Source organism: Caloenas nicobarica, chromosome Z (genome assembly GCF_036013445.1).
Source record: "Caloenas nicobarica isolate bCalNic1 chromosome Z, bCalNic1.hap1, whole genome shotgun sequence".
Classification (NCBI taxonomy): domain Eukaryota; kingdom Metazoa; phylum Chordata; class Aves; order Columbiformes; family Columbidae; genus Caloenas; species Caloenas nicobarica.
The window spans coordinates 73,371,436-73,391,855 of record NC_088284.1 but is presented as its reverse complement, the minus strand read 5'-3'; the positions used below and the strand labels follow the sequence as shown (position 1 = coordinate 73,391,855).

Below are 20,420 nucleotides of genomic sequence, written 5' to 3'. Positions count from 1 at the left end.
TTCTTTTACAGTGAAGGATTCTAGAATACTGCCAGTTGTTCCTTAGTGAAACTCCACTCAAAATTCTTCTGAGGTCTATGCTCAAGGCCCAGGCTTTCTTATTTTTCATGAGAAGGAACCATAAGAAAGCAAGATGGAATTCTTCCATGTCTAATGTCTCCCAATGCCAATGCCCGTCTATGCCAGCAGTCTGGTGCAGATTCTCAAACACCCATATTGCAAGGTCTTGTTACATATGTGACCACTTCGTAGGTTTGCTGGTTTCACATAATGTAGATATGAAATTCAGAGAAATTAGATGGGAGAGAGGTTTGAGGAAGGAAAGTGTAAATTCACTTGCAAAAAGGCACTCTGCCTAGTAAATATTGCTCTGCATTTTCTATGGTAGATGTCCTTCTAACATTTTAGGAAGGAGGGAAACACAGTGATTGGAGTGGCAGTTTACCTTTGGAACATTTTTCACCCAAGAGCTAACAGGATCAGATCCGCATGCCCAACTACATAGTGAGCATAGAAAACGACTGTTAAGAACAAACTAATCCAACAGAAAAAGACTTTTCAAACACAGAACATCCATACCTCTGCAAGTAGCCTCTGATCCAGACCATTGGCCATTTGGCTGACAAAGCCGGATGCTACTTCCCACGAGATCAAATCCTGCTTTGCACCGGATCCCGCAGGCAGCATTAAAATAATTGTTGCAGGCATTCTGGACAAAGTAACCATTTTCAGGGGGCTTCAGTTCAGGGCAGTGAACAACTAAATAATTAAACAACCACAATAGAGTTAGGATGCTAGCTGGAGTGCAGTAGGCTACTGAAGGAAAACAATTTTTATCATTTCCAACTTGATTTACATCATGGTACTTTTGCTGTTTTGGAACGACACAGAAAATGTTGCATACAATTTCACATGTTCTTCACACTGCAACCACAAACAACAAAATTGTCCCAGCCCTCTCTTGTGCTTTCCAGGGGTATTCTGTTCCTGGATGGAAACATTTACCTTCACAGGTCTTTCCTACAGCACGATATCCCTCCTGGCATGTACAATCCTCAATGGAGGTACTTCCTGGTGGAGAAGTATGATTCTCATCGGGACATGAGATGCAAGTGCTGATTCCACCAGGTGAACCTTCAGGCTTGTATGTTCCTGGTGGACAAGCTGTTCAGCAAATGAAAACATAACAGAAAGGAGTTCAGGACACCCACCTTTCACAGCTAGCATAATTTTTCAGATCTCTTGCTTTGCTTTTTTACATTCTTTTTTTCTACCTCCTGCATCCAGTGTCACTTAGGGCAGGAGCATTCTCTGCTTAAAGTGCTGTACAGTTCTTACAGGGGTCAACTAAAGCCTGTCAAACTCAGTGGAGGTGTCTCCAGTGACTGCCTGGGGACTCATGTTAGGTCCATGATTAATCTTCTTCAAAAGATGCCCAGTCCCAGAAGAAACACCAGATTTTCACTGATAAAACCTGTGCTGACCTCACAAAGACATTCTTGATTTAAAGGTGTAATAACTTAGTTCAGATGAAATCCTTGCCATTCAAAACTATAAAGAGGTTTAATGCAGGTAAGTTGTTAGCAACAAGCTAGCACAAGCTATGAAAGAACCTGCCTTTGATTTACACATTATGATTATATATGATCTACACACCATAATTGTTAAAGCATATGAAAATCAAACAATCAGGCAATTAATCAAAGCAACTGCTTCCTGAAGCTTTTGCACTCATTTATATCCCATTTAATATTTTTAACTCTCTGTATCTACATGCACAAGCCTTAAAGAGATCCAGGAGATGTCTTCAGAGACAGGGAAAATGCATAGGGAAAAGGCACCTCTCCCCTGAGAACTTCAGATCGATTGGTTAAGTCTGAGTCTTACCTCTCTCTGCCTTGAATTCTATTCTTCAGGAAACCACCATAATTATCTTTATTTATTTCACGATCATGTAAGAAACAGGGGAATGACTAATCAACAGATGCTGATAAAGTGAAGTACTGATTGACTAGATTACCACTTGAAACAGAACTCAGAGACACTTGTGCTGAAAAATATACTTCCTGATGTAAAGTTCAGGAAATATTTTGAGAAGGTTATATAATATTAACACTGTAGCCCAGCCAAAAAAGCTCTCATTTCATTAATTGTCTAAAAATTTTTGTAATGGCCACACTTTTTCTTGCAGACTGCGTCAGCCTCTCATTTCCTCCCCTCAGCAGAGTCACTTTGTACCATCCGACATAGCTCTGGATGGTGGAAAGAACTGTATGACCATAAACACCTTCAAGTGCCTTCCTCCTTCCATAGCCAGGTCTGCTCTGCTTCTGGAGCAAGTATCTCCCATTCATGTATAATTCCAGGAGCTGAGAGATTCTGGCAGTATCAGTCTTTTCTTTGGTAGGTATTGGACCAGCTCCGTTCGTTCTGTGAGTTAGCTGCTAAGATCCTCTGACTCTTCTCTTAATTGGAAACAACTGTGTTCTATGCAACTGAAAAAAAAACCAACACCAAAACCCAAGACCAAAAGAAGCCCCAGTCTCCTTTTTTCTTACCTGTCATAGGAGAATTGACCTTCATAAGGCAAATTTTATGCATTATACCTTAAAATTCAACCCACGTGAACAGTTAGCCCTTTTTCCAGAAGAAACGTGATCTTTTGAATAGCTTTCAGAGAAATTTGCAGTTTTATTTTGAAGACAGCAACTGAGTGGCTAGCAGTTAAGAGATGATTTTGGATGCTGTAAATTGCCTTCACAATTCTGTATTTTAAACACAGTTTTAACAAGACAACAAAAGGATGTAAGTACAAAGTAAAGGATGTAAGTACAAAGTAAAGGATGTAAGTACAAATCAAAGCATTTTAGGAAGGAAAAAGGGCAGAAAAATCCAATCAATATTAGAGCTTGGAATTCTGCATTTTCGTTTTGGGACTTTTGGAAAAGCATTTGCAAAAAAATACCTGCCCTATAGTTCACCTGTTCTTCCCATCCAAGACATTCCTCTTGGACTGTTGCCGCTTCTTTCCCCTCTTCTGTGCAGAAATTACCTCCTTGGACATCAGGTCTTTCTGAGACACTCTCTCATGCTTCAGATGATCACCTCCAAACTGGATAAGTATCAGAGGTATTATTCTGAAATCTCTGAAATACTTCCCTCTGGCACTTTGTGGAAATCTCAGTGCATAATTGTTAAAAATAATTGGTATCCAGCACAAAGGAATGAAGTGCATCCGAAAGGGTTCAGGAAAGAGTGCAAGTTAAGCATCATGGGGGACCTTCTGTATGACAAAGCTGCCTTCCATGTGCCAGTGAAAGTAAATTAGTTTCTTCTGTTCTATGTGTGGCATACAAAATGACATCTACAACAAATCTTTCATTTAAAAAACCAAAACCAAAACCAAACAAAAACCAAGCAAACAAAACAAGCAAAAACCAAAGCCAAAATAAACCAAAACCCCAACCTAACTTCTGTCTTTCTTGCAACTTCACCTTAGATGAAGCAGCAGCAGCTCTTTTCCGTTTGTCTTTTGAGAACCATGGAATAATAATAATCACCCTTACTATGAGGGCATTTTTAACAACAAACCAAGTCATTTGCTTAGGGCTTTGAATCAGTCTGGTTTTGACAAAGCCAGACAAATTTCATTCTGAAATTACACTTACAATTTGCTCTTTACACTGGAGCAGCAGTAGGCAAATAATACTGTTAAAATAGTTATTAATGTCTCTGCTGGAAAAGACAGGTTTCCCAAAATGTTCTTATTCTTTTCATATGCTTCAAATGCTTCCCCCATTGCCTTTCTAAAAAATCGAACTACATCCTATCTTGGCTTTTTCTGTAGAATTTTCTCCAAGCCCGAATCCCTGAACTGCTCATTGACCCCACATCTCCCCTAGATGTTTAGCTACAAAACTCCATGCAAGCTACATTTGAAATTTCCACAAGATAACACTGGGTAACAGAGCTATTTCCAAGTGTGTGAGATCACACAGTCTGTCCTGTAATGCCAAAAAATGGTTTAGGAATGGAGCATAAGCTTGCTGACCTCTGCGTGTTTCCACCACAGCTGTAGAGGTTAGCCTGGCCACAGCTTAGGTTAAAACCATTCAAAATCAGCTATGGAAGAGAAGAGCTTTGGCCATCTGCTGTAGACTGGACTTGTCCATATCTGACCCAGCTGGGCTGCAGACCCAGGCCCTCCTGCTCCACACAGCACTACAGCATGGCCCAAGTCTACACACAGCAATGCCTTCAGAGGCAGGAGAGAACCTGAGGAGCAAGCACGTCTGAAGAGCACATATGGCCCCATCCATGACTGATCATACAGCTGTCCCTCTGTGGTCCCTTCTGAGAATCAAGCAGTGCCAAATTTTCATTGCATTCTAGTCACCAGTCTGCACCCACCGACATGCCCTCTGAACTCGCAAAAACTGACTGCAGGGAGAAATCTTTTTCTCCAGGGCGAATCTGTAAAAACAGGGTTTTTTTTTTTTCAAGGCTTGCTTCCCCTTGCCAATAAGGTGATGGTATAAAAAGGCTCAACGCAGTGTGTGAATTAACCCCAGTGTAAATAAGCATCAATGTGGCACTGTCAAGAATGAAAAAAAGCAAGAATTTTAAAATGTAGAAACTATATTAACAGTATCAGCCTTTAAACAGAGGGGACACTTAAGTGCACATCTGCATATACGATCTTCTCAAGAAAAGATTTAACTACTGCCTGCATGTGAACAGTGTTGTTCTCTGCACAGAAGCCAGGGGAGGAGCAAGGAAATGCTTTTTGTTTAATGTAATTCTCCTTTTGAGACCAGAATAGTGAACGCTGAGTTACACCAGAGGATTACTTCTTTGTTATAGGAATGAAAGGATATCTGGAAGCAGGGATTAGCGTGTTAACTCAAACAAGCACTGGCCCCAAACTCCCCAAGCACAGAAAGATGGCTCACATTGAAGTTGTCATCGACAATGACCTGCTTTCATAAAATGGTAGATATTCACTAGCGACTCACATTCAGATTCTGTTGTCCTTGGTAATGACAGTGGAATAACCTTCTGATTAGAAATGGGAATGAAATAATACGTGGTTACTTCAGCACACTTTCTGCATTTCTCTCCTAAGTTATGCTCTCCTAGGCTATACAACTAACTGAAATAATCAAGAAAATCCAGCAGGTCTCTTCTGGTTTTGAACACTACTAGGCTTGATGACTTCTTAGACCACCAATGGAACACACTTTGTTACTCCTTTATCTATGAAAAAAGATTAAGCTGTGCACAGAAAAGAAATGACTAGAAAGGAAATATGACACAAGTCTGCTAGAAACAAAGACCTACAGGGTAGGCATAAAAACCATTTCAGTCAATGCATATGTATTGACAGCATAACTATTTGTCAAGACATAGCCTGAGGCTCAAAAAAGGACATGGAAAGTTTGGAAAGTCCACCAAAATTTGATATTTTAATCTTCAAGCAAGAAGAATTTAACATTATAAAAGTGACAACATAAACCAAGGTATTTTTCAGAGACTGACCAAACACTTAACACGTATTATCCAGTTTGACTCTTTTTAAACAGCAAATACTAAAGCCAGTGGCAAAGCCAGGCCAATCGGTATTGAACACATACGATGGCATAAAGACTCCGGTCTGGATTTAAATAGGTAGAGAACATGTGTCAAAGGGCTGTACTCTGTGACACAGGGTTACAATACTTTTTCTCAATGTATGAATACAAACTTTAAGGATAAACAATTCCACTTTAAAAATGCAAATCTTTTAAAATCCTGGGATGGCAGGCAAGCTGAATTTCCTCTCCAGCTACCACTGGTGTATCTAAGCCACTGAAATGCAATTATTCTTCATTTATCCCTGTGTAAGAGAGAGGAGAGTCAAACTCTAGGTATTTCAAAGATTAATTTGAGGGATTTTTTATTTTCTTCAATGCATAATTTCTCCCACTAACTACATTTACTAAGTAATCCTTGGTATGAGCTGTTTTATCCACACTTGATGCTAATGAAGGATCCGATTAAGGGTTTATGTTTTGCAGGATATGACAGGAATCAGCTCGGCAAGATCCCGCTCTCTCCTGCATCAATCTGAGCTTTATTAGTACACTGCTACTGTGATAATCGTAGTCGTTAATTCTCATTTCTCCCTCATATGTATAAAGCCAAAACGAAACGATGCCTTGATGCAAATCACAAATACATAAACAGTCTCGATAACTCGAGGCCCAAACTTCTTAAATGAGGCAAGAAAACCAAGTTTTCCATTTAATCAAACAGGTTTTATGCTACTGTAACTACTTTTATGACATTGATTACATGGATACACATTCAACACATCAGAGTATACCATAAATATCTATTCTTATTTTGGTTTGCTGGTATCTATCAAAAATGATGCAATCCATAGGTCTATAAACAATGAACACTGGCTGTTTGTATTCAATTCTTTCTCTCTTTCCTCAGTTTTTGTTACTGAACATATATAGAGAGGAGATTTTTGGTTACGTGGGTCTTTAACTTGGCATATGCAGTCGCATGCTTTTATTCATTCATTGGAAGGTATGCAGAAGATCCAGTATGTGTGCCTAGAACTACTTTGAGTTATAGTCCACAACATCAGGACAAGCAAAACCTCAAATTAAATTACATTTATGCCCATGGAGGGGAAATATGGCTGAAGGTGTGGAGTCTCTCTCTCACTGCTTTACTTCAACTTGGCAACTGCAAAAAACCCCTGAAAATCAGAAAGTACATTACCCTGATCTTTCACGTGTGTGAAACAAGTGCTGTGGTAGCTGTATTTGCCATCAGTCATGTTTTAAATATGCCATTGTGAACAGGTCTGACTATAAAGCTTAGTCATTTTACTAAGGAGAAGTAAAAATTTTCATGAGGAGGGAAGTCCAAAGAAGATTATTCTGTGCTACATCTTTCTACTCTGGTATCTGCATCTCCCATTGTGACAAGGTACTACACAATCAGATTTACCTAAAGGCCAGGAGCACCCTCTACTAGAAGCACTAGGAACAAGGGGCTGTTATGTATTCCCTGTGACAATGGCCTGCCAAATAAAATACGCTTTACAAGAATAATGCATGCTGTGACAGACAAAATGGAGGTTGCCATTCTACATCAAGCAGCCAGAAATTTCCTGACACTTTCCCTCTTACTGCTGCAGTAAAGGAAGAGTTTGTGGTGTCCTGCAGTACTCACGTGCAGTGCTGCCCAACCCTCCCTCCTGCCTCCAAAAAACGTTCTGCTGCTGCTGCACGATTCATTTGAGAGTAGCCTCTGCAAGGGAAGAATGTGAATAACATGCCAGGCAAAGTGATAGAAGCCATGATTGCCTGAAACTCCCCAGTTCCCCTGTCCTTTACAAATATTTCGCAGTGTTATCTCTTGGCTGTTGCTGTAACTATTGTAATCTGCAAGTGTGGGGCAAGGTGCCCCAGGATTCTGCAATTTTCAAGTCTATTCCACCAAATCAAACAATGAATCAAGGTTGTGGGTTTCTCTCCTGATGTTTAAAAGCCAAATGATGCTCAGCTTGGGCCAAAACAGACTACCCTGGCCCCTGAAAAGTACCTCACTGGACCTGCATATGAAGATCTTCAAGCCTGCTTCTCAAAGACCTTCCATACCCTGGGTCTCTACCGTAGAGACTGCCTCCAGAAGACACAGCTTTTACTGTCACATTTAAGTTACCTGGGAAAGTTTTGTGTGTGTGTGTTGTTTTTTGTTTGTTTGTTCATTTGTTTTTTTTTTTTTTTTTTTTTTAAATCTCCCGTACAATAGGTTTGTCAGAATGGGCTCTTTGTACCCATGAAATGCCTTTGGAAAGCTAAGAAGAAAAAAATGTAAACCTTTGGCAGATACTGCAATCCACCTTTCGGCAGTTTGCAACATGTATGGTGACATAAAAAAACCCCACATGAGCCAGGAGCATGCTAGGATTACAATAAATATGCAAGGAAGTGGCTTTAGTTAAACATTTGACATGTATGACTTGTACAAAGACTGTGAAAGAAAACCTTGAGCTTGCCTTTAAGTGTAGGGATCAGGGAAGGATTTCTGCTAAGTCCCAGCATGTTCTCCAGCTCTTTAATATCTCCTGTTATCCCCAGCATGTGCTCTGCATTAATTTCAGATAGCATTGAACCTGCTCATCTATCTGCTCTTTGTCAGTATCCCTTAAGCATCCTTCTCACAGCAACATGATTAGCAATTTAACAAGCTAGATGTCTTCCCTCTTCCTGTTTGATGTATTTTGCTCCATCCCTTTATTAGATTTACAAACCTCCTCTCACTGGGGAGAGCAGGCTGAGACAAGTCAGAAGTTTAGCTACTTCTATACAAGATATATGGGGAAGGGTTCACTTACACCTTTTTACCAAGTTTACAGACATAAAAACTGCAGTATTCCACTATCAAATAGGCTGCAGCATTTGGGATGACACTTTGATATGGTGTAGCTCTAGATCTTTAAGCACTTAAAACAGGAATAACAAACTTTCAGTAGAAAAAACTTGTTCATGATAAAAATGAGACACTTGGAGCAGTAGAACTGGAAAGCTTGTCTGGAAGAAGATGCAGTCCCTTGGGTGAACATCCCACCTCAGCACCCCAAGCACACACAGTGTGGGGAACTATCTACCTGCTGAAGAACGTAAGCCCAAGAGCTGTCACAGCTCGTATAAGTTAGGATGCCTACAAGGACTTTCTTCCACATGTGAGTCACAACTGTGCTGAGCATCCCTATGTAGGCTTGGGTCCAGCACACTTAGATAGGGAAATATATAGAAAATCCATTTATGCTCAGTTTTAAAACTTTTTTAAAAAGCAGACCAACTATCGTATGTTAAAAATACAGTGAGCGCCTTAAACAGATTAACACCTGAACAGCACATGTACATCACAAGGACACAAAGCTTTTAAAAGTATTTTAAATGTTTTACAATCATAAAAATAACACTAGTATATACACTTTCACAGAGGGCAACTTCCGTATTTCTCTCAAAGCATGCAGCTCACTCGGGAATGAAAAAAAAATTCCGATTCCATGTACTGTGTTGTAGCTTAAAAAGAAGCTTTACTCATGCTTCCTCCAAGCTACAAATTCACAGGATACATCCTGACAGCTTGTGTAATTTGTGTACACAGAAATGGCATTCATGCATTGAAATGAAGCTCTGCTGGTTTAAATCCCAGTGGCATTTTAGACAATGTTTACAGGTTTGCTGTTTGCACTGATATCAAGTCTAGCCTTGGTGATATATTCGGAGAGCCTACCCAAAGCAAATATAAACATGCCTATTAGCTACTGATATCAGCTCATGCCAGTACTTTCAATTTTTAGAACCTGGATACTGATCTTGTCCTCACGTCCCTGCAAATTTCTGATACATATTGTGCTGAAAGTGTACAACAAATTCTGAAACTACAAAAAGGTCTTACTAGGAAATTAATGTAGTTGATTGTGTAAAGTTTGCCACACAGAGATTATCTATGAATTTTTTTTTTTTTATATGCAAGTGAAGGTTTTGTGTCCAAAACTACCCACACAATCAGACCCTTACTGGAAAAGGGAAATTAAATCAATTCTCAAAATGCTTTGCTCAGAGCAGAACTAATATATAGCAGGCTCCTCCTCTACTCTGCCCTGGTGAGGCCGCATCTGGAGTTCTGCATCCAGTTCTGGGCTCCCCAGTTTAAGAAGCACAAGAAATTACTGGAGGGAGTCCAGTAGCAGCCTACAAAGATGATGAGGGCCCTAGAGCACCTTTCTAATGAGGTGAGACTGAGCGAGCTGGGTCTGTTCAGCCTAGAGAAGAGAAGGCTGAGAGGGGATCTCATCAGTGTTTATAAATATCTCAAGGATGGGTGTCAAGAGCATGAGATCAGACTCTTTTCAGTGGTGCCCAACAATAGGATGAGAGGCAACGAACACAGACTGAAGCGCAGGAGGTTCCATCTGAATATGAGGAAAAACTTCTTTACTTTGAGGGTGCCAGAGCACTGGAACAGGCTGCCCAGAGAGGTTGTGGAGTCTCCTTCTCTGGAGACATTCAAACCCGCCTGGGCACATTCCTGTGTGATCTGCTCTGGTGAACCTGCTTTAGTAGGTGAGTTGGACTAGATGATCTCCAGAGATCCCTTCCAACCCTAACCCTTCTGTGATTCTGTGATCCTCTGGACATAGTCTTCACCATAATCACAGACAAACATTCCTCAGTGAACCTTGATCACTGCAGATGTCATAGCACATGCTAGTACTGTTCTAAGTGCCCTGGATCTCTGGATAGCTTCCTGCTATTTAAGTACATAAATACTGAAAAGCAACATCACAGCTGACAGAAGGGGTTCCGTATCAAGAAGGAAAAGGGAGGGCCAAGAAAAGGACATATTTGCAGAGGGGCATTCAAGTGCAGGGACCGAAGTCACTCCATACTTTTTCTTACTTTTTTATTACTTCTCATTGTACCACCAAATCCATCAGTCCATCACCTCCCTAACAGGATGGACTAATAAGCAGCTACCAGATGCCCAAAGGACCAAAATTGTCCCTAAACCAAATCCCAAGGGATAGCAGTTAGATATATCGGACAAGTGATACATCTGGGCTGCACTATATACTGCCTGGTTAACTTGCACTTGAGCTAGAGGCACACACTGGATAGTATGAAATAGTTCTCCTTTATCCACAATGGGAAAGAGGGACTACTTGGAAAGAGAGAAGTCTGAGCTGGGGCTGGCAAAAAAAAAAAATTCGTTCCTTTACAACTCCCGATGTGCAACACTCAGAGGAAGCTGGACAGGAGTGGGAATCTACTCCCCTGCCTGTGACTCTTGGGATGTGCTGAAATCACCACAACTCAGCCCATGCTTGCTCAGCACAGCCTACGCTTTCTGCCAGAGCCAACTGTCTCAGGTTACAAGGCTAACTCAACAGACCACCTTCTCCAGGGATTCTTCAAAGGCAATTTTAACCAAAATAAGGGCTAAAGGCTTAGAAATTGATAAAGCATCTACCCCAAGCTCCACAGCACTGACAGATTTCTGTGGCGAAGAACACACCTGGTGGTTCATGATCCACTTCCATTGTGTTGACCACTCAGCAACTTGAACAATTTTGTGTTTAGTGATTCTTGGGACTCAGAAATTTAACTAAAAATCACTCTCCAGTCAAACTGAATGAGCAAGCTGGCTTTCCTTAGAGCAGCGAGCTGCATGAGGAATCCAGGAGTCTGAGACTCCATATCCTCCGATCTTCTCCTTCTCATTCAGGTAAAAATTCTGAATTTGCTCTCTGGCAAAATATTAACAAAACCCTGTATGGTCATAAATTATATTACTAGTCAAATGTGAAACACTCCCTTTCTGCTGTTGCTTCCAACAACCACTCCCAGCAGCTGTTGATGCATATGATCAAGAAGGGGAAAAAAACCCCACAAACCTATTTCTGCCTCCTTTCTCTGCAGATCAGAGTAGTTCCAGTTGCTGAATCACAGATGGGGAATGCAGCAAGTAAAAGCTATTATAAACAGGAAAGTAAAGCCATTTCTGCCAGACCTTCAATAAACTGTCACTACTACATTAGGTGCCAAATTTGGCCTCTTTTTCACATCCATTATTTTTATCATTAAATATACTTTTCAATAACAGTGATTATACTTCTATTAATTAAGATTTCTGAGCACTGAAGATAGAGCTCATGACTGTGCAGATGGAGAACATATGTCACTATTTCCATGTTTATTTACTTAGCAGCCCAGGGTGAGAGTCAGACAGTTTTGGGTTAACTTAAGAGAGCTGAAGCACATGCAATGGCTCAAGCCAGTAATCAGACAATAAAAAGTGGTGGGTTTGCCAATTATTTTTTTTACATGTTGTGAAACTAGCCTGGCTATCCCTGTGTAGAGTTCAGTAAACTGTTGTAATCTCCATGTTATAGTTTCCACTTAATTCCTGGAATCACTACGGATACCCATGATTTACTGTGAAAAATGCCATAATTCCCATTCTCCATTCTTCATGCAAAACTCTCATGGAAACTGACAGGATCTCCTGAATTCTTTTAAAATTATCTAAATGTGTAGATCAAAATAGAGCCTCATTTATGGAAAGTATAATTCACTGAGAGAACTAGATCACTATGCTCACTATTAACTGCTGCTTACTGAAGAAACATTCGGAGAAGTGACTGCTTCTCACTTCATTTCCCTGATCTTCCCTTGTCCTTCGCCCGTTGCATTTCTTTGCAAGACATAAAGGAAGTCCTTAACGACGGATCTGACTCTTGCTAAAGCAATGTCAGCTGCAAGCGGAAGGGTCACCTCAGATCTGAACCACAGGAATGTGTTTTAAATACTAAGTTCTGTGCCTGCCAACAAAGTGAACTTTACCACCACAAGAACTATGGTAAAAAAGATTAAAGATAAAAAAGATTGTGTTACAGTACAGCAACCAAACACACATCCTTCGTCCTCAGTCTAACAAAGCTTCCTTCTGTGAAGAACCTCCACTAAAACATTTCTGAACAACACCTTTGCATCACTCACTGGACAGCACTAACCTGGTCTCTGTCCCTTGCCGCTCTGCAAAGATCTTCTGCAATGCAAGAATGCTCCTGTAAAGCAGGAATCCCTGGCTAGTAAGCCATGTGTTTGTAAGGCCCCTTCTTGCCATCGGTATTGACCAGAACTGTGCTAAACTAGCAACCTGCTTTACTGAAGAGCAGTTGTTTAAACTGGAATGAAATAGCCCGATACTGCTGCTGCCAAAAAGGGAGCACGGCAAGAGCAGAGGGAGATTCTTTCAAGAGCTGTCAGGCACTCAGCTTCTGTACATAAAGTGAAGCTGTGCTCTCTGTCCCCCTCCTCCACTCTCTTCTCAGCTTTAAGAATATTTTTTTTCCACCTTGAAGAAGCAGAATCACTTGTTCTCTTTCTAAAGGGCAGCAAGATCCTTTGTGTGTTTTGGGAGGAAAAAGGTCTGCCACGTTTCCACTCCTATATTCTCTAATCCCTTTTATCTGAGCTTTTTTGCCATAAACAAGGCCATCTATACCTGCAGAGATGGAGAACAAGAAGGTGGAAGCATTCTTAACTGCAACCTGTAGAAAAAAAAAAGGGAAACAGCAATAATGATTAAGTCACTGCTTAATGCTTAATGTATCTAGGACTTAGAATTATTAAACCACTGATTTTTAGCTAGAAAATCTACTGGTAAACAGCATTTGATTCCAATTAGTTACGTTCACAAGATAATTAATGCTGTCTAAAAATATGCTAGTTTTTCCTGAGTTAGAGCCAAGTTCTTTGCTAATTTCTTGCACTTTTGCAGACTGTGAACCAGTGAGGGATGCAAGTGACAGATGATGAACTACCTCTCTCATGTAGGAATGTACAAGGCACTGCACTTTCTATTTCAGTACAGGAAGCCTCCCCAAAATGACCTTAAAATTAGTGAGAATAAATCAATCTAACATCACTGGGAGTGAAATTTAAAGTGCTACAGACAACTTTGTGAAGCACCACATTCATAGACATCGAACTTGTTACTTTTAATACTCGTCCGTGCTGCAGCCTTCAGGTGAAAACCGGACAAGTAACAGCTGTAATCCATCACTGCATCTTGAGAGATAGGTAGTGAAAAAGAGGCGAGGGGAGAACAAGAAGACAGTAAGGTGCTTCTCATATGTGTTCAGGGTGCAAGTTGCCTTCTTGTCTGTGACATCATGGAAAGTGTCCGGAAGTTGATGAAGAGCTGCTGGTGATGGTGAAGAGCTATCAGGAGAGTGAAGACATCAGAATCCTGGAGGCTGTCAGAGCATGAGACCTTGTTTATCAACTGGAACTGAGAGCTGTGCAAACTGTGCTCTTGGGGCCACAGAACAGCTTAGTGCTGGTTCTAGGCTCAACTCCTCTGGTACCTAGACTAGGAAAGCGTTTATCATGGATGAATACTGAAAAGGAGCATCACTGCTAAGTGGTGGAGCAGGTGTGAATGAAGGTAACACTCAGCTACTGTTACATTAGAGATACTGGCAGAGGGTGCCTCAGTGTCTGAGCCTGGTATGCTATTTCTCAGTCCAATTTTTTGTGACATTACTTCTGTTCTTGTGGCTGTAGACTGTGGGCACAAGATGGGCTGCTGGTCTGCCTAAAAAAGCCATGCGTGAATACAGCTTGGCTACTCCCATTGCTGAAATCAAGTCACTAATGAAGACCAAGTGTCCTTGCCTTTGTGTACTCCTGTGCCATGACCTAGCCACCACCACTGTGCTGCCATTGGGGCAGTTTTGTGAAGTGTTTTTGGCCAACCAGGAAGAATATGGGTGCCCACAGAAGTCCTGTGTTTTAAAAGTGGTGTTGTATTTTGTAAGACATTGTATTTTGAATTTCCATTCAGAAATAAAAGAGAGCAAAATTTTTATACGTGTTTTACTCCTCTACAATTCAGAATGACACAAAAATTGAAGCGAAGGGATATGCAAGTGATTGCATATTTTGATCCTCAGTATGTCCAGGCAAAGGCTTAGACTTTGAAAAGAGGGAAATTGAATATTTGCATTTCAGATGACATTCTTTGTCAAGTTGATAACAGAAATAGGGCAAGAGGAGCAGAGTATATTTAGATATACACACTAATGCCTCTGTGAGACAGATAGTGATGGAAGTCCAAAAGAAATACCAACTACACGTAGCTCTGGTGTATAACCATGAGGTTTGGTAAGCACTCCTTACATTCTGTGTTGACACCAAGGCTCCTCAGAATAAGGCTACTCAGCCTCCCACTCCTCTTGTACTTAGAAAAACCCAGTCCTGTGAACTGAGTTCCTTGAGAGAGTAACGTTTGCAGCACTTCATATTCCTGCAGGCAAACCCCTCTTCCATACCCTGTTTTGAGATCTATGGCACCTCCATGACACAGAGGTAAAAAAGATGCAAAAGATTTAAACTAGTTTGCTGCTGTCTTTAAAGTTACTAGAGCACCTTTACACTGGCCTGGAGTCCCAAGAGTAACCACAGACACTGTCTCGCTGCTGTAAGACGCATTGGGACTGTCCCCTGTGGTGGATGCTGAAGTTATTGCAGCAGGCTTTAACAGACTGCTCTTCACAGGCTTCACGGGATGCTCTGAGGGCAGCAGATGGGCAAAGAGTGAAATGAGGGACAGGAAGAGAAAACACAGCATCAGGACAACATTTTCCTCCAAGGCTTCAGGAGTTCTTACACAGAAATTAAGCTCAGAATATAAATATATGCCTTCAAATTAATGTGACTTAGAGTATTCCTAGCTCATGCAGATGTAGATGTTTCTGTGTTCCACCAGAACACTGACATTTTCTTGCTCTCTCTCTCTCTACAGTTTTTAATACCACCTATGTGTATTTCTAGGTAAGAGTTTTTCTATGGGAGCACAGTCAGAACATAGAGGTTGGATTCAACGATCTTGAGGGTCTCTTCCAACCAAAATTATTCTAGGATTCTATTATTCTAAGCACTTTTCTGTCATAAATCCATAAAAACTGTAGCTAAAGGGAAGCCTGACAACAGTAATAGTAATGTTATACTCTGAACTGTTCTGCAAAGTCAGGCTGCAATTAACAGTAATAATCTGTGAAAAACAAACAAACAAACAAACAAACAACAAAAACCCAACAAACAAAACAATAAAAAACCCCAAACATGCAGCCACAATGTAGGAAGGTTCTTGTACTTTATCTTCTGGCATTCTTGTTTGAGAAGCAAACTACATGCCACAGGGAGATGGAAACTTTGCATGGGTATTTACTATGGCATTTACAAGGGAACGCTCTTTGAACTTTTTGGGCCTAAAATCCACTTATTTTTTAGCTATCCTCAGAATGTTTCTTTTGCTCTCATGGACAAAACCCAAGCAGATTTGCTTATGGCCAGGAGGAGCCAGATCTTAGGTTGTTACAACAGTGTGAAGCTCTGCGTAAAATCAATACAGCTGCACACACCTACACAGATGAAGAATTTGCCATTCCTCTATGCTTAACGCTAATGAAAAACTGCAACTTTGTGCTTAATTGTATAGGTTTTTAGTTCGAATCCACCAGGTCCAAACCATAGCTAAACAACATGACTAAATTAGACTATATGATTAACTATATTATACACACTTCTGTAAAATTAATCTTTCCCAACTTCCCCTGCTCCCTACCCCCAGCAAAGGTCCATTCATTCTTCCCATTCTTGTGGAGGAAAATACTTCATATTTAATAAATTTCAGACTAGGGAGAAAAAATCCAACTCCTCAAACTATCTTCAGATGTCAGCTCTACTAAAACATCTGCATTGGAAGTGTGAGTTGTTGGTCTGGCTTTGTTTTGCATGGTAACGAATTAAACTCTAGGGTTTTGGCCTGAAGTGGTTCCCATTTCTGTGCAGAGTCCTGATTTCTGTTTTCATCAAAACACCAACAAAACCAAGAGAAACCAATTTCCTGTTTGATGAAACTGATCTGTGTTGCTGCTTTCTCATTCCCTAGGGACCCGGTCAGCACTGTTTCTGGGTGAGAAGGTGGGCCATCTGCTGTAGGTTTTTGAGTGACAGAAGAAAACAAGGCTGCTTACAAGAAAGCAGACCAAACTTCTCTCATCCATTCTGGCTGCTGGGTACCTGGCAGATAGATTAAGCTTATCATAAAATATCTGCAATTTATTTGCCCTAATTGTGCTCCAAGCTGAGTGGGCTTTTGCCCCCTTTTCATCGTGATGTTTTTTCCAGCATACTCTTCTTGCTGTCCACTGCCTTTGCTGGACTGGTATCAGTCTGAAGTACTTCTGGACCCCTGTGGCTGAAAAAACTGAGAACGTGCACAGTGGAAGGAAGCGAAGAGCATAGTTGCAGAGGATGGAGAGAGAGGGCTTCTTCCCTGGAAGTGATTCTGAAATGATCTGAGGAACCTGCCAGACAATTTTCCACAGAGAGCACAAAGAAGGATAGGACTGAACAGGAGAGGCAACAGAAAGGCATCTCATCCCTTCTCGCTACTATCTTTCCTCTCTTATGACAGTGGTAATAGACACCATTGGTGGGATGGCCAAATGGAAAGACAGCAGTGGAAGGAACATCTACATTACCTTTTGGGTAAATATCTCTTGAAAGGATTTGCTTAGGTCAAAATCTGCAAACGAATTACTTATTTAGCTGTGGGTTATGACCCAATGAGCTTTGTGCACCTTTCCTTATACATTTTCTTCTCCCTTTCAGCAAATCCAGGGCAATTAACAGATGACCATCTCTGAACACTTGCAAAATGATGCAAACTGCATCAAAGACTTGCTTCATATTGGAAAAGAAGCAAACAATTTTATTTAAAATGTTCAAGGGAATAGTACTCATTCTTACAGAGAATACACTTTGCAATATTCACTGGCCTGGGTAGAGTGAATACCACAGCGTAAGTCAAAACAATGATTTAAAAATAAAATTAAAATGTTCATACACTCTGTGTTTAATTGGAAAATGATTCTGAGAGCTAAGAGTCAAATTTGTTTGACCAAATGACAAACACACCATGTACAATCCATCAAACTCCAAGTGCAGAGACACAGTGACTGCCTGATTTTGTCACATTAAGAGAGCTATGCTCCAGTCTGATTAAACGAATAAGCTTTCACAAGACTTTGGGAACAGCTTAGTGGTGCTAGGAATCACAACACCTACTCACAGCCTCACAGGCACAGGCACTAAGGCTAAACCTTACAAGTTAACTGTAGCACAAACTACATCCTTCGAATGACTTAAGTACTGAAAGGTGATTCTTTCGAGCCTTCACAGCCACTAGGGATAAAATAGTTCATTAAAACAAGCTCTAAGTCTCTTAACTTCTCTCCTCATTCCAGTAACTAACACTCTTTGCTGTATACTGCCATCTTATTTTGCCCCTGACGCACTCTTTCAAGAATTTTCATTTTTTTCTTCTCTAAGACAAAAGCTACTTAAAGTCTCACAGAATGCTAAAATGTCTGCTTTTAATTTGTGAGACAGGCACAAGTTCAGGAATAATATGTGTGTGTGCCTGTTATGAAAACATCCTGGCTATGTGTTTCTGAAAAGGCAGTGAAGGCAAGATGACACCATGTAATCCATAGAGGTAACCAAAAAATGTTAAAGTAAAAGTCTTTTCATTAAGGGATTCAATTGATAGACAATTATTCCAATAAGTGCCTGGTATGATACAAGTCCCAATCCTGAAAATGATCCTCAAATCTGCAAGACCAGTCAAAGGCTAATCAAAGGCCTATGCTAAAATGGTAGGAGCCTAAACTGTTTAAAAATCTCTGACAACAGGCTGATGAATGTTTCAGGCAGTTAAGGAAGACATGGTCAGCACAAAGTTTGTAAACTACCACTTTGCCCAGGACTGCATACAGCTGGAAAATGATGTTTTCAAACCGTGTAAAATCTCAGCAAAGGTAAGACAGCCTGCTTTTTATCCTGTCTAGAGACTCAAGGCAAAGCCCAGGCTTAAGAGTAAAGGTTTTACAGTCATTTAACTAAAGGCTACACATGCCTGGACCTGTATTTACACTTGGAGCCCCCTTCATTGTGATGGACACCTGCATTGTTATTATACTGGCCAAAGAACAGCTTGGGTGCTCGAAGGAGAGCCAAAGCCTGATCAGCACAGAAAGTTGGAGACTATTTCTATGTCATCTCTATTTCTATTCACAGCATGGTTTCTGCTTCTCTCAAGCCCTCCAGATGGTTGATTTTTCTCCCCTAATTGCACATATGAACTTTGGCCAGAGGCTCTATTTTCATGATTTCTGAGGTGACCAAGACAAGTCACTTTCGAGACAAGGAAAAAAAGGTAACTTGTGCACCACTTTCCAACCTCCCATCAAATTTACTACAGAAATAGCTCTGTACATAAGACAAGAGTAAGAGTCTGTATTGGCATAGAAACCTATTTTCTAAAGCCTCAGATGACATCTAGTTGGACAGGATGAGATGTTTTTCAATACTGCATACAGATGTAAACTTACACCTTTGCTTTTCTGGTCTGTGCATGTCAAAACCGAATCTGGGTTTTCACCTTCACCATACAACTTGATTTTTAAAGAATTTCCTCGGAAATGATGCCGGTAGACATAGAAAACTTTTCTGTTGGTGTTTTTTTGGTAGATTTACGGTTTTCTTTCTCTGCTACAGTTCAGTTTTAAATGCAAAGGAAACAAGCTACATGGTACAGAGCTAGAAAATTCTATACTAATGAAAAAACACTATCCATATTAGCTGTTACGTTACTTAAAATTTTAAATTTTGCAAGAGAAGACGTATATAAGTTGATACATAAGGCCTGGAGAAGAGAGAAAAAATGAGCCACAGTTCCAAGGACTTGATCCAGACCTCTTTAACACTACTGGAAATACTCTTATTCACTTCAACTGGCTTATCAAAACTACGGATATGGTTAAAAACCACCAGTAGCTGCACATGTCATTTGTGTAGGTGGAAAAATCTTGTACAAAATTGACCAAGAAAAGCTCCTTCTTTACAATTTTTCAAGCAAAGCTCACTGTCTGGCTCCAGAGTCTGTTAAAGAGTTTTTTTGATGGACTGAATCTGGATTAAAATTCCAAAATTTCCATGAGTTTTACATAATCTTAAACAAAACAACAATCCTCCACCAAAGCAAAGCAAAACCCCCAAGCAAGTCTGCATGATCACCTGAGTTGTGAATACTTAGATCCCAAAAGAAAGAAAATAAAACCCCAACCTCATCAGGTATTTTTCCTACTTATATTTATAAAATGTATACTTAAAAAAAAAAAGTTTTGCTACTGTTTCCCTTCAAAGGCTTAACATTTGGAAAGCAAATCATAGAGGTTTTACAGTACCATAAGACACACTTGAATAATTGACAAAACCTGTTATCACTTCGTACACACTGTGCCTTAGGAACCTTTTCGGTATCACTCTGGGTACAAGTGGATAAGGCTTGAAGGAGCAAAGTCAGCAAAAAAAACTTTCTTTGCCAGAAATGCCCCATCTTCATAAAGCAGGTTTTTCAGGTGGGAAAAAAACTAGTTTTGTGTCAGAAGCCACTTAAAATGCAAGCAAAACTACTGTCGTATCATCCAAGCTAACACTTATCTCTGACAGATTCATTTCTACCCAAAAATCACCTCTCAACATGAAGAGTTTACTGATATTATGCTTTTAAATTACTGAACCAAAGGAATTTATCTCTATTGTGTCCTCCATTTGAAAAAGTCTTGCAGCATCCAAATTCTTTTTCACTCATCCTTTGCTTTGCTTCCTATAGCAACAATCAGGAGAATCTCTACTTGAATTTCCAAAAGCAAAGCAGGAAATACTGGGCTTCATGGGACAAATTTTCAAAAAAACAGATGTCAATGT

General features: G+C 40.4%; 1 protein-coding gene across 1 annotated transcript in view; it reads right to left on the bottom strand.

The window, feature by feature from the left end:
• The window catches only part of SVEP1 (sushi, von Willebrand factor type A, EGF and pentraxin domain containing 1), a 131,474-nt gene that overhangs the window by 84,944 nt on the left and 26,110 nt on the right, over positions 1–20,420 (bottom strand). The window contains exons 4-5 of the mRNA XM_065655399.1: positions 1,006–1,164; positions 580–759 (exon numbers count right to left, since the gene is read on the bottom strand). Coding sequence (XP_065511471.1) covers positions 580–759; positions 1,006–1,164 — 339 coding nt within the window. The remainder of the gene's footprint in view (positions 1–579; positions 760–1,005; positions 1,165–20,420) is intronic.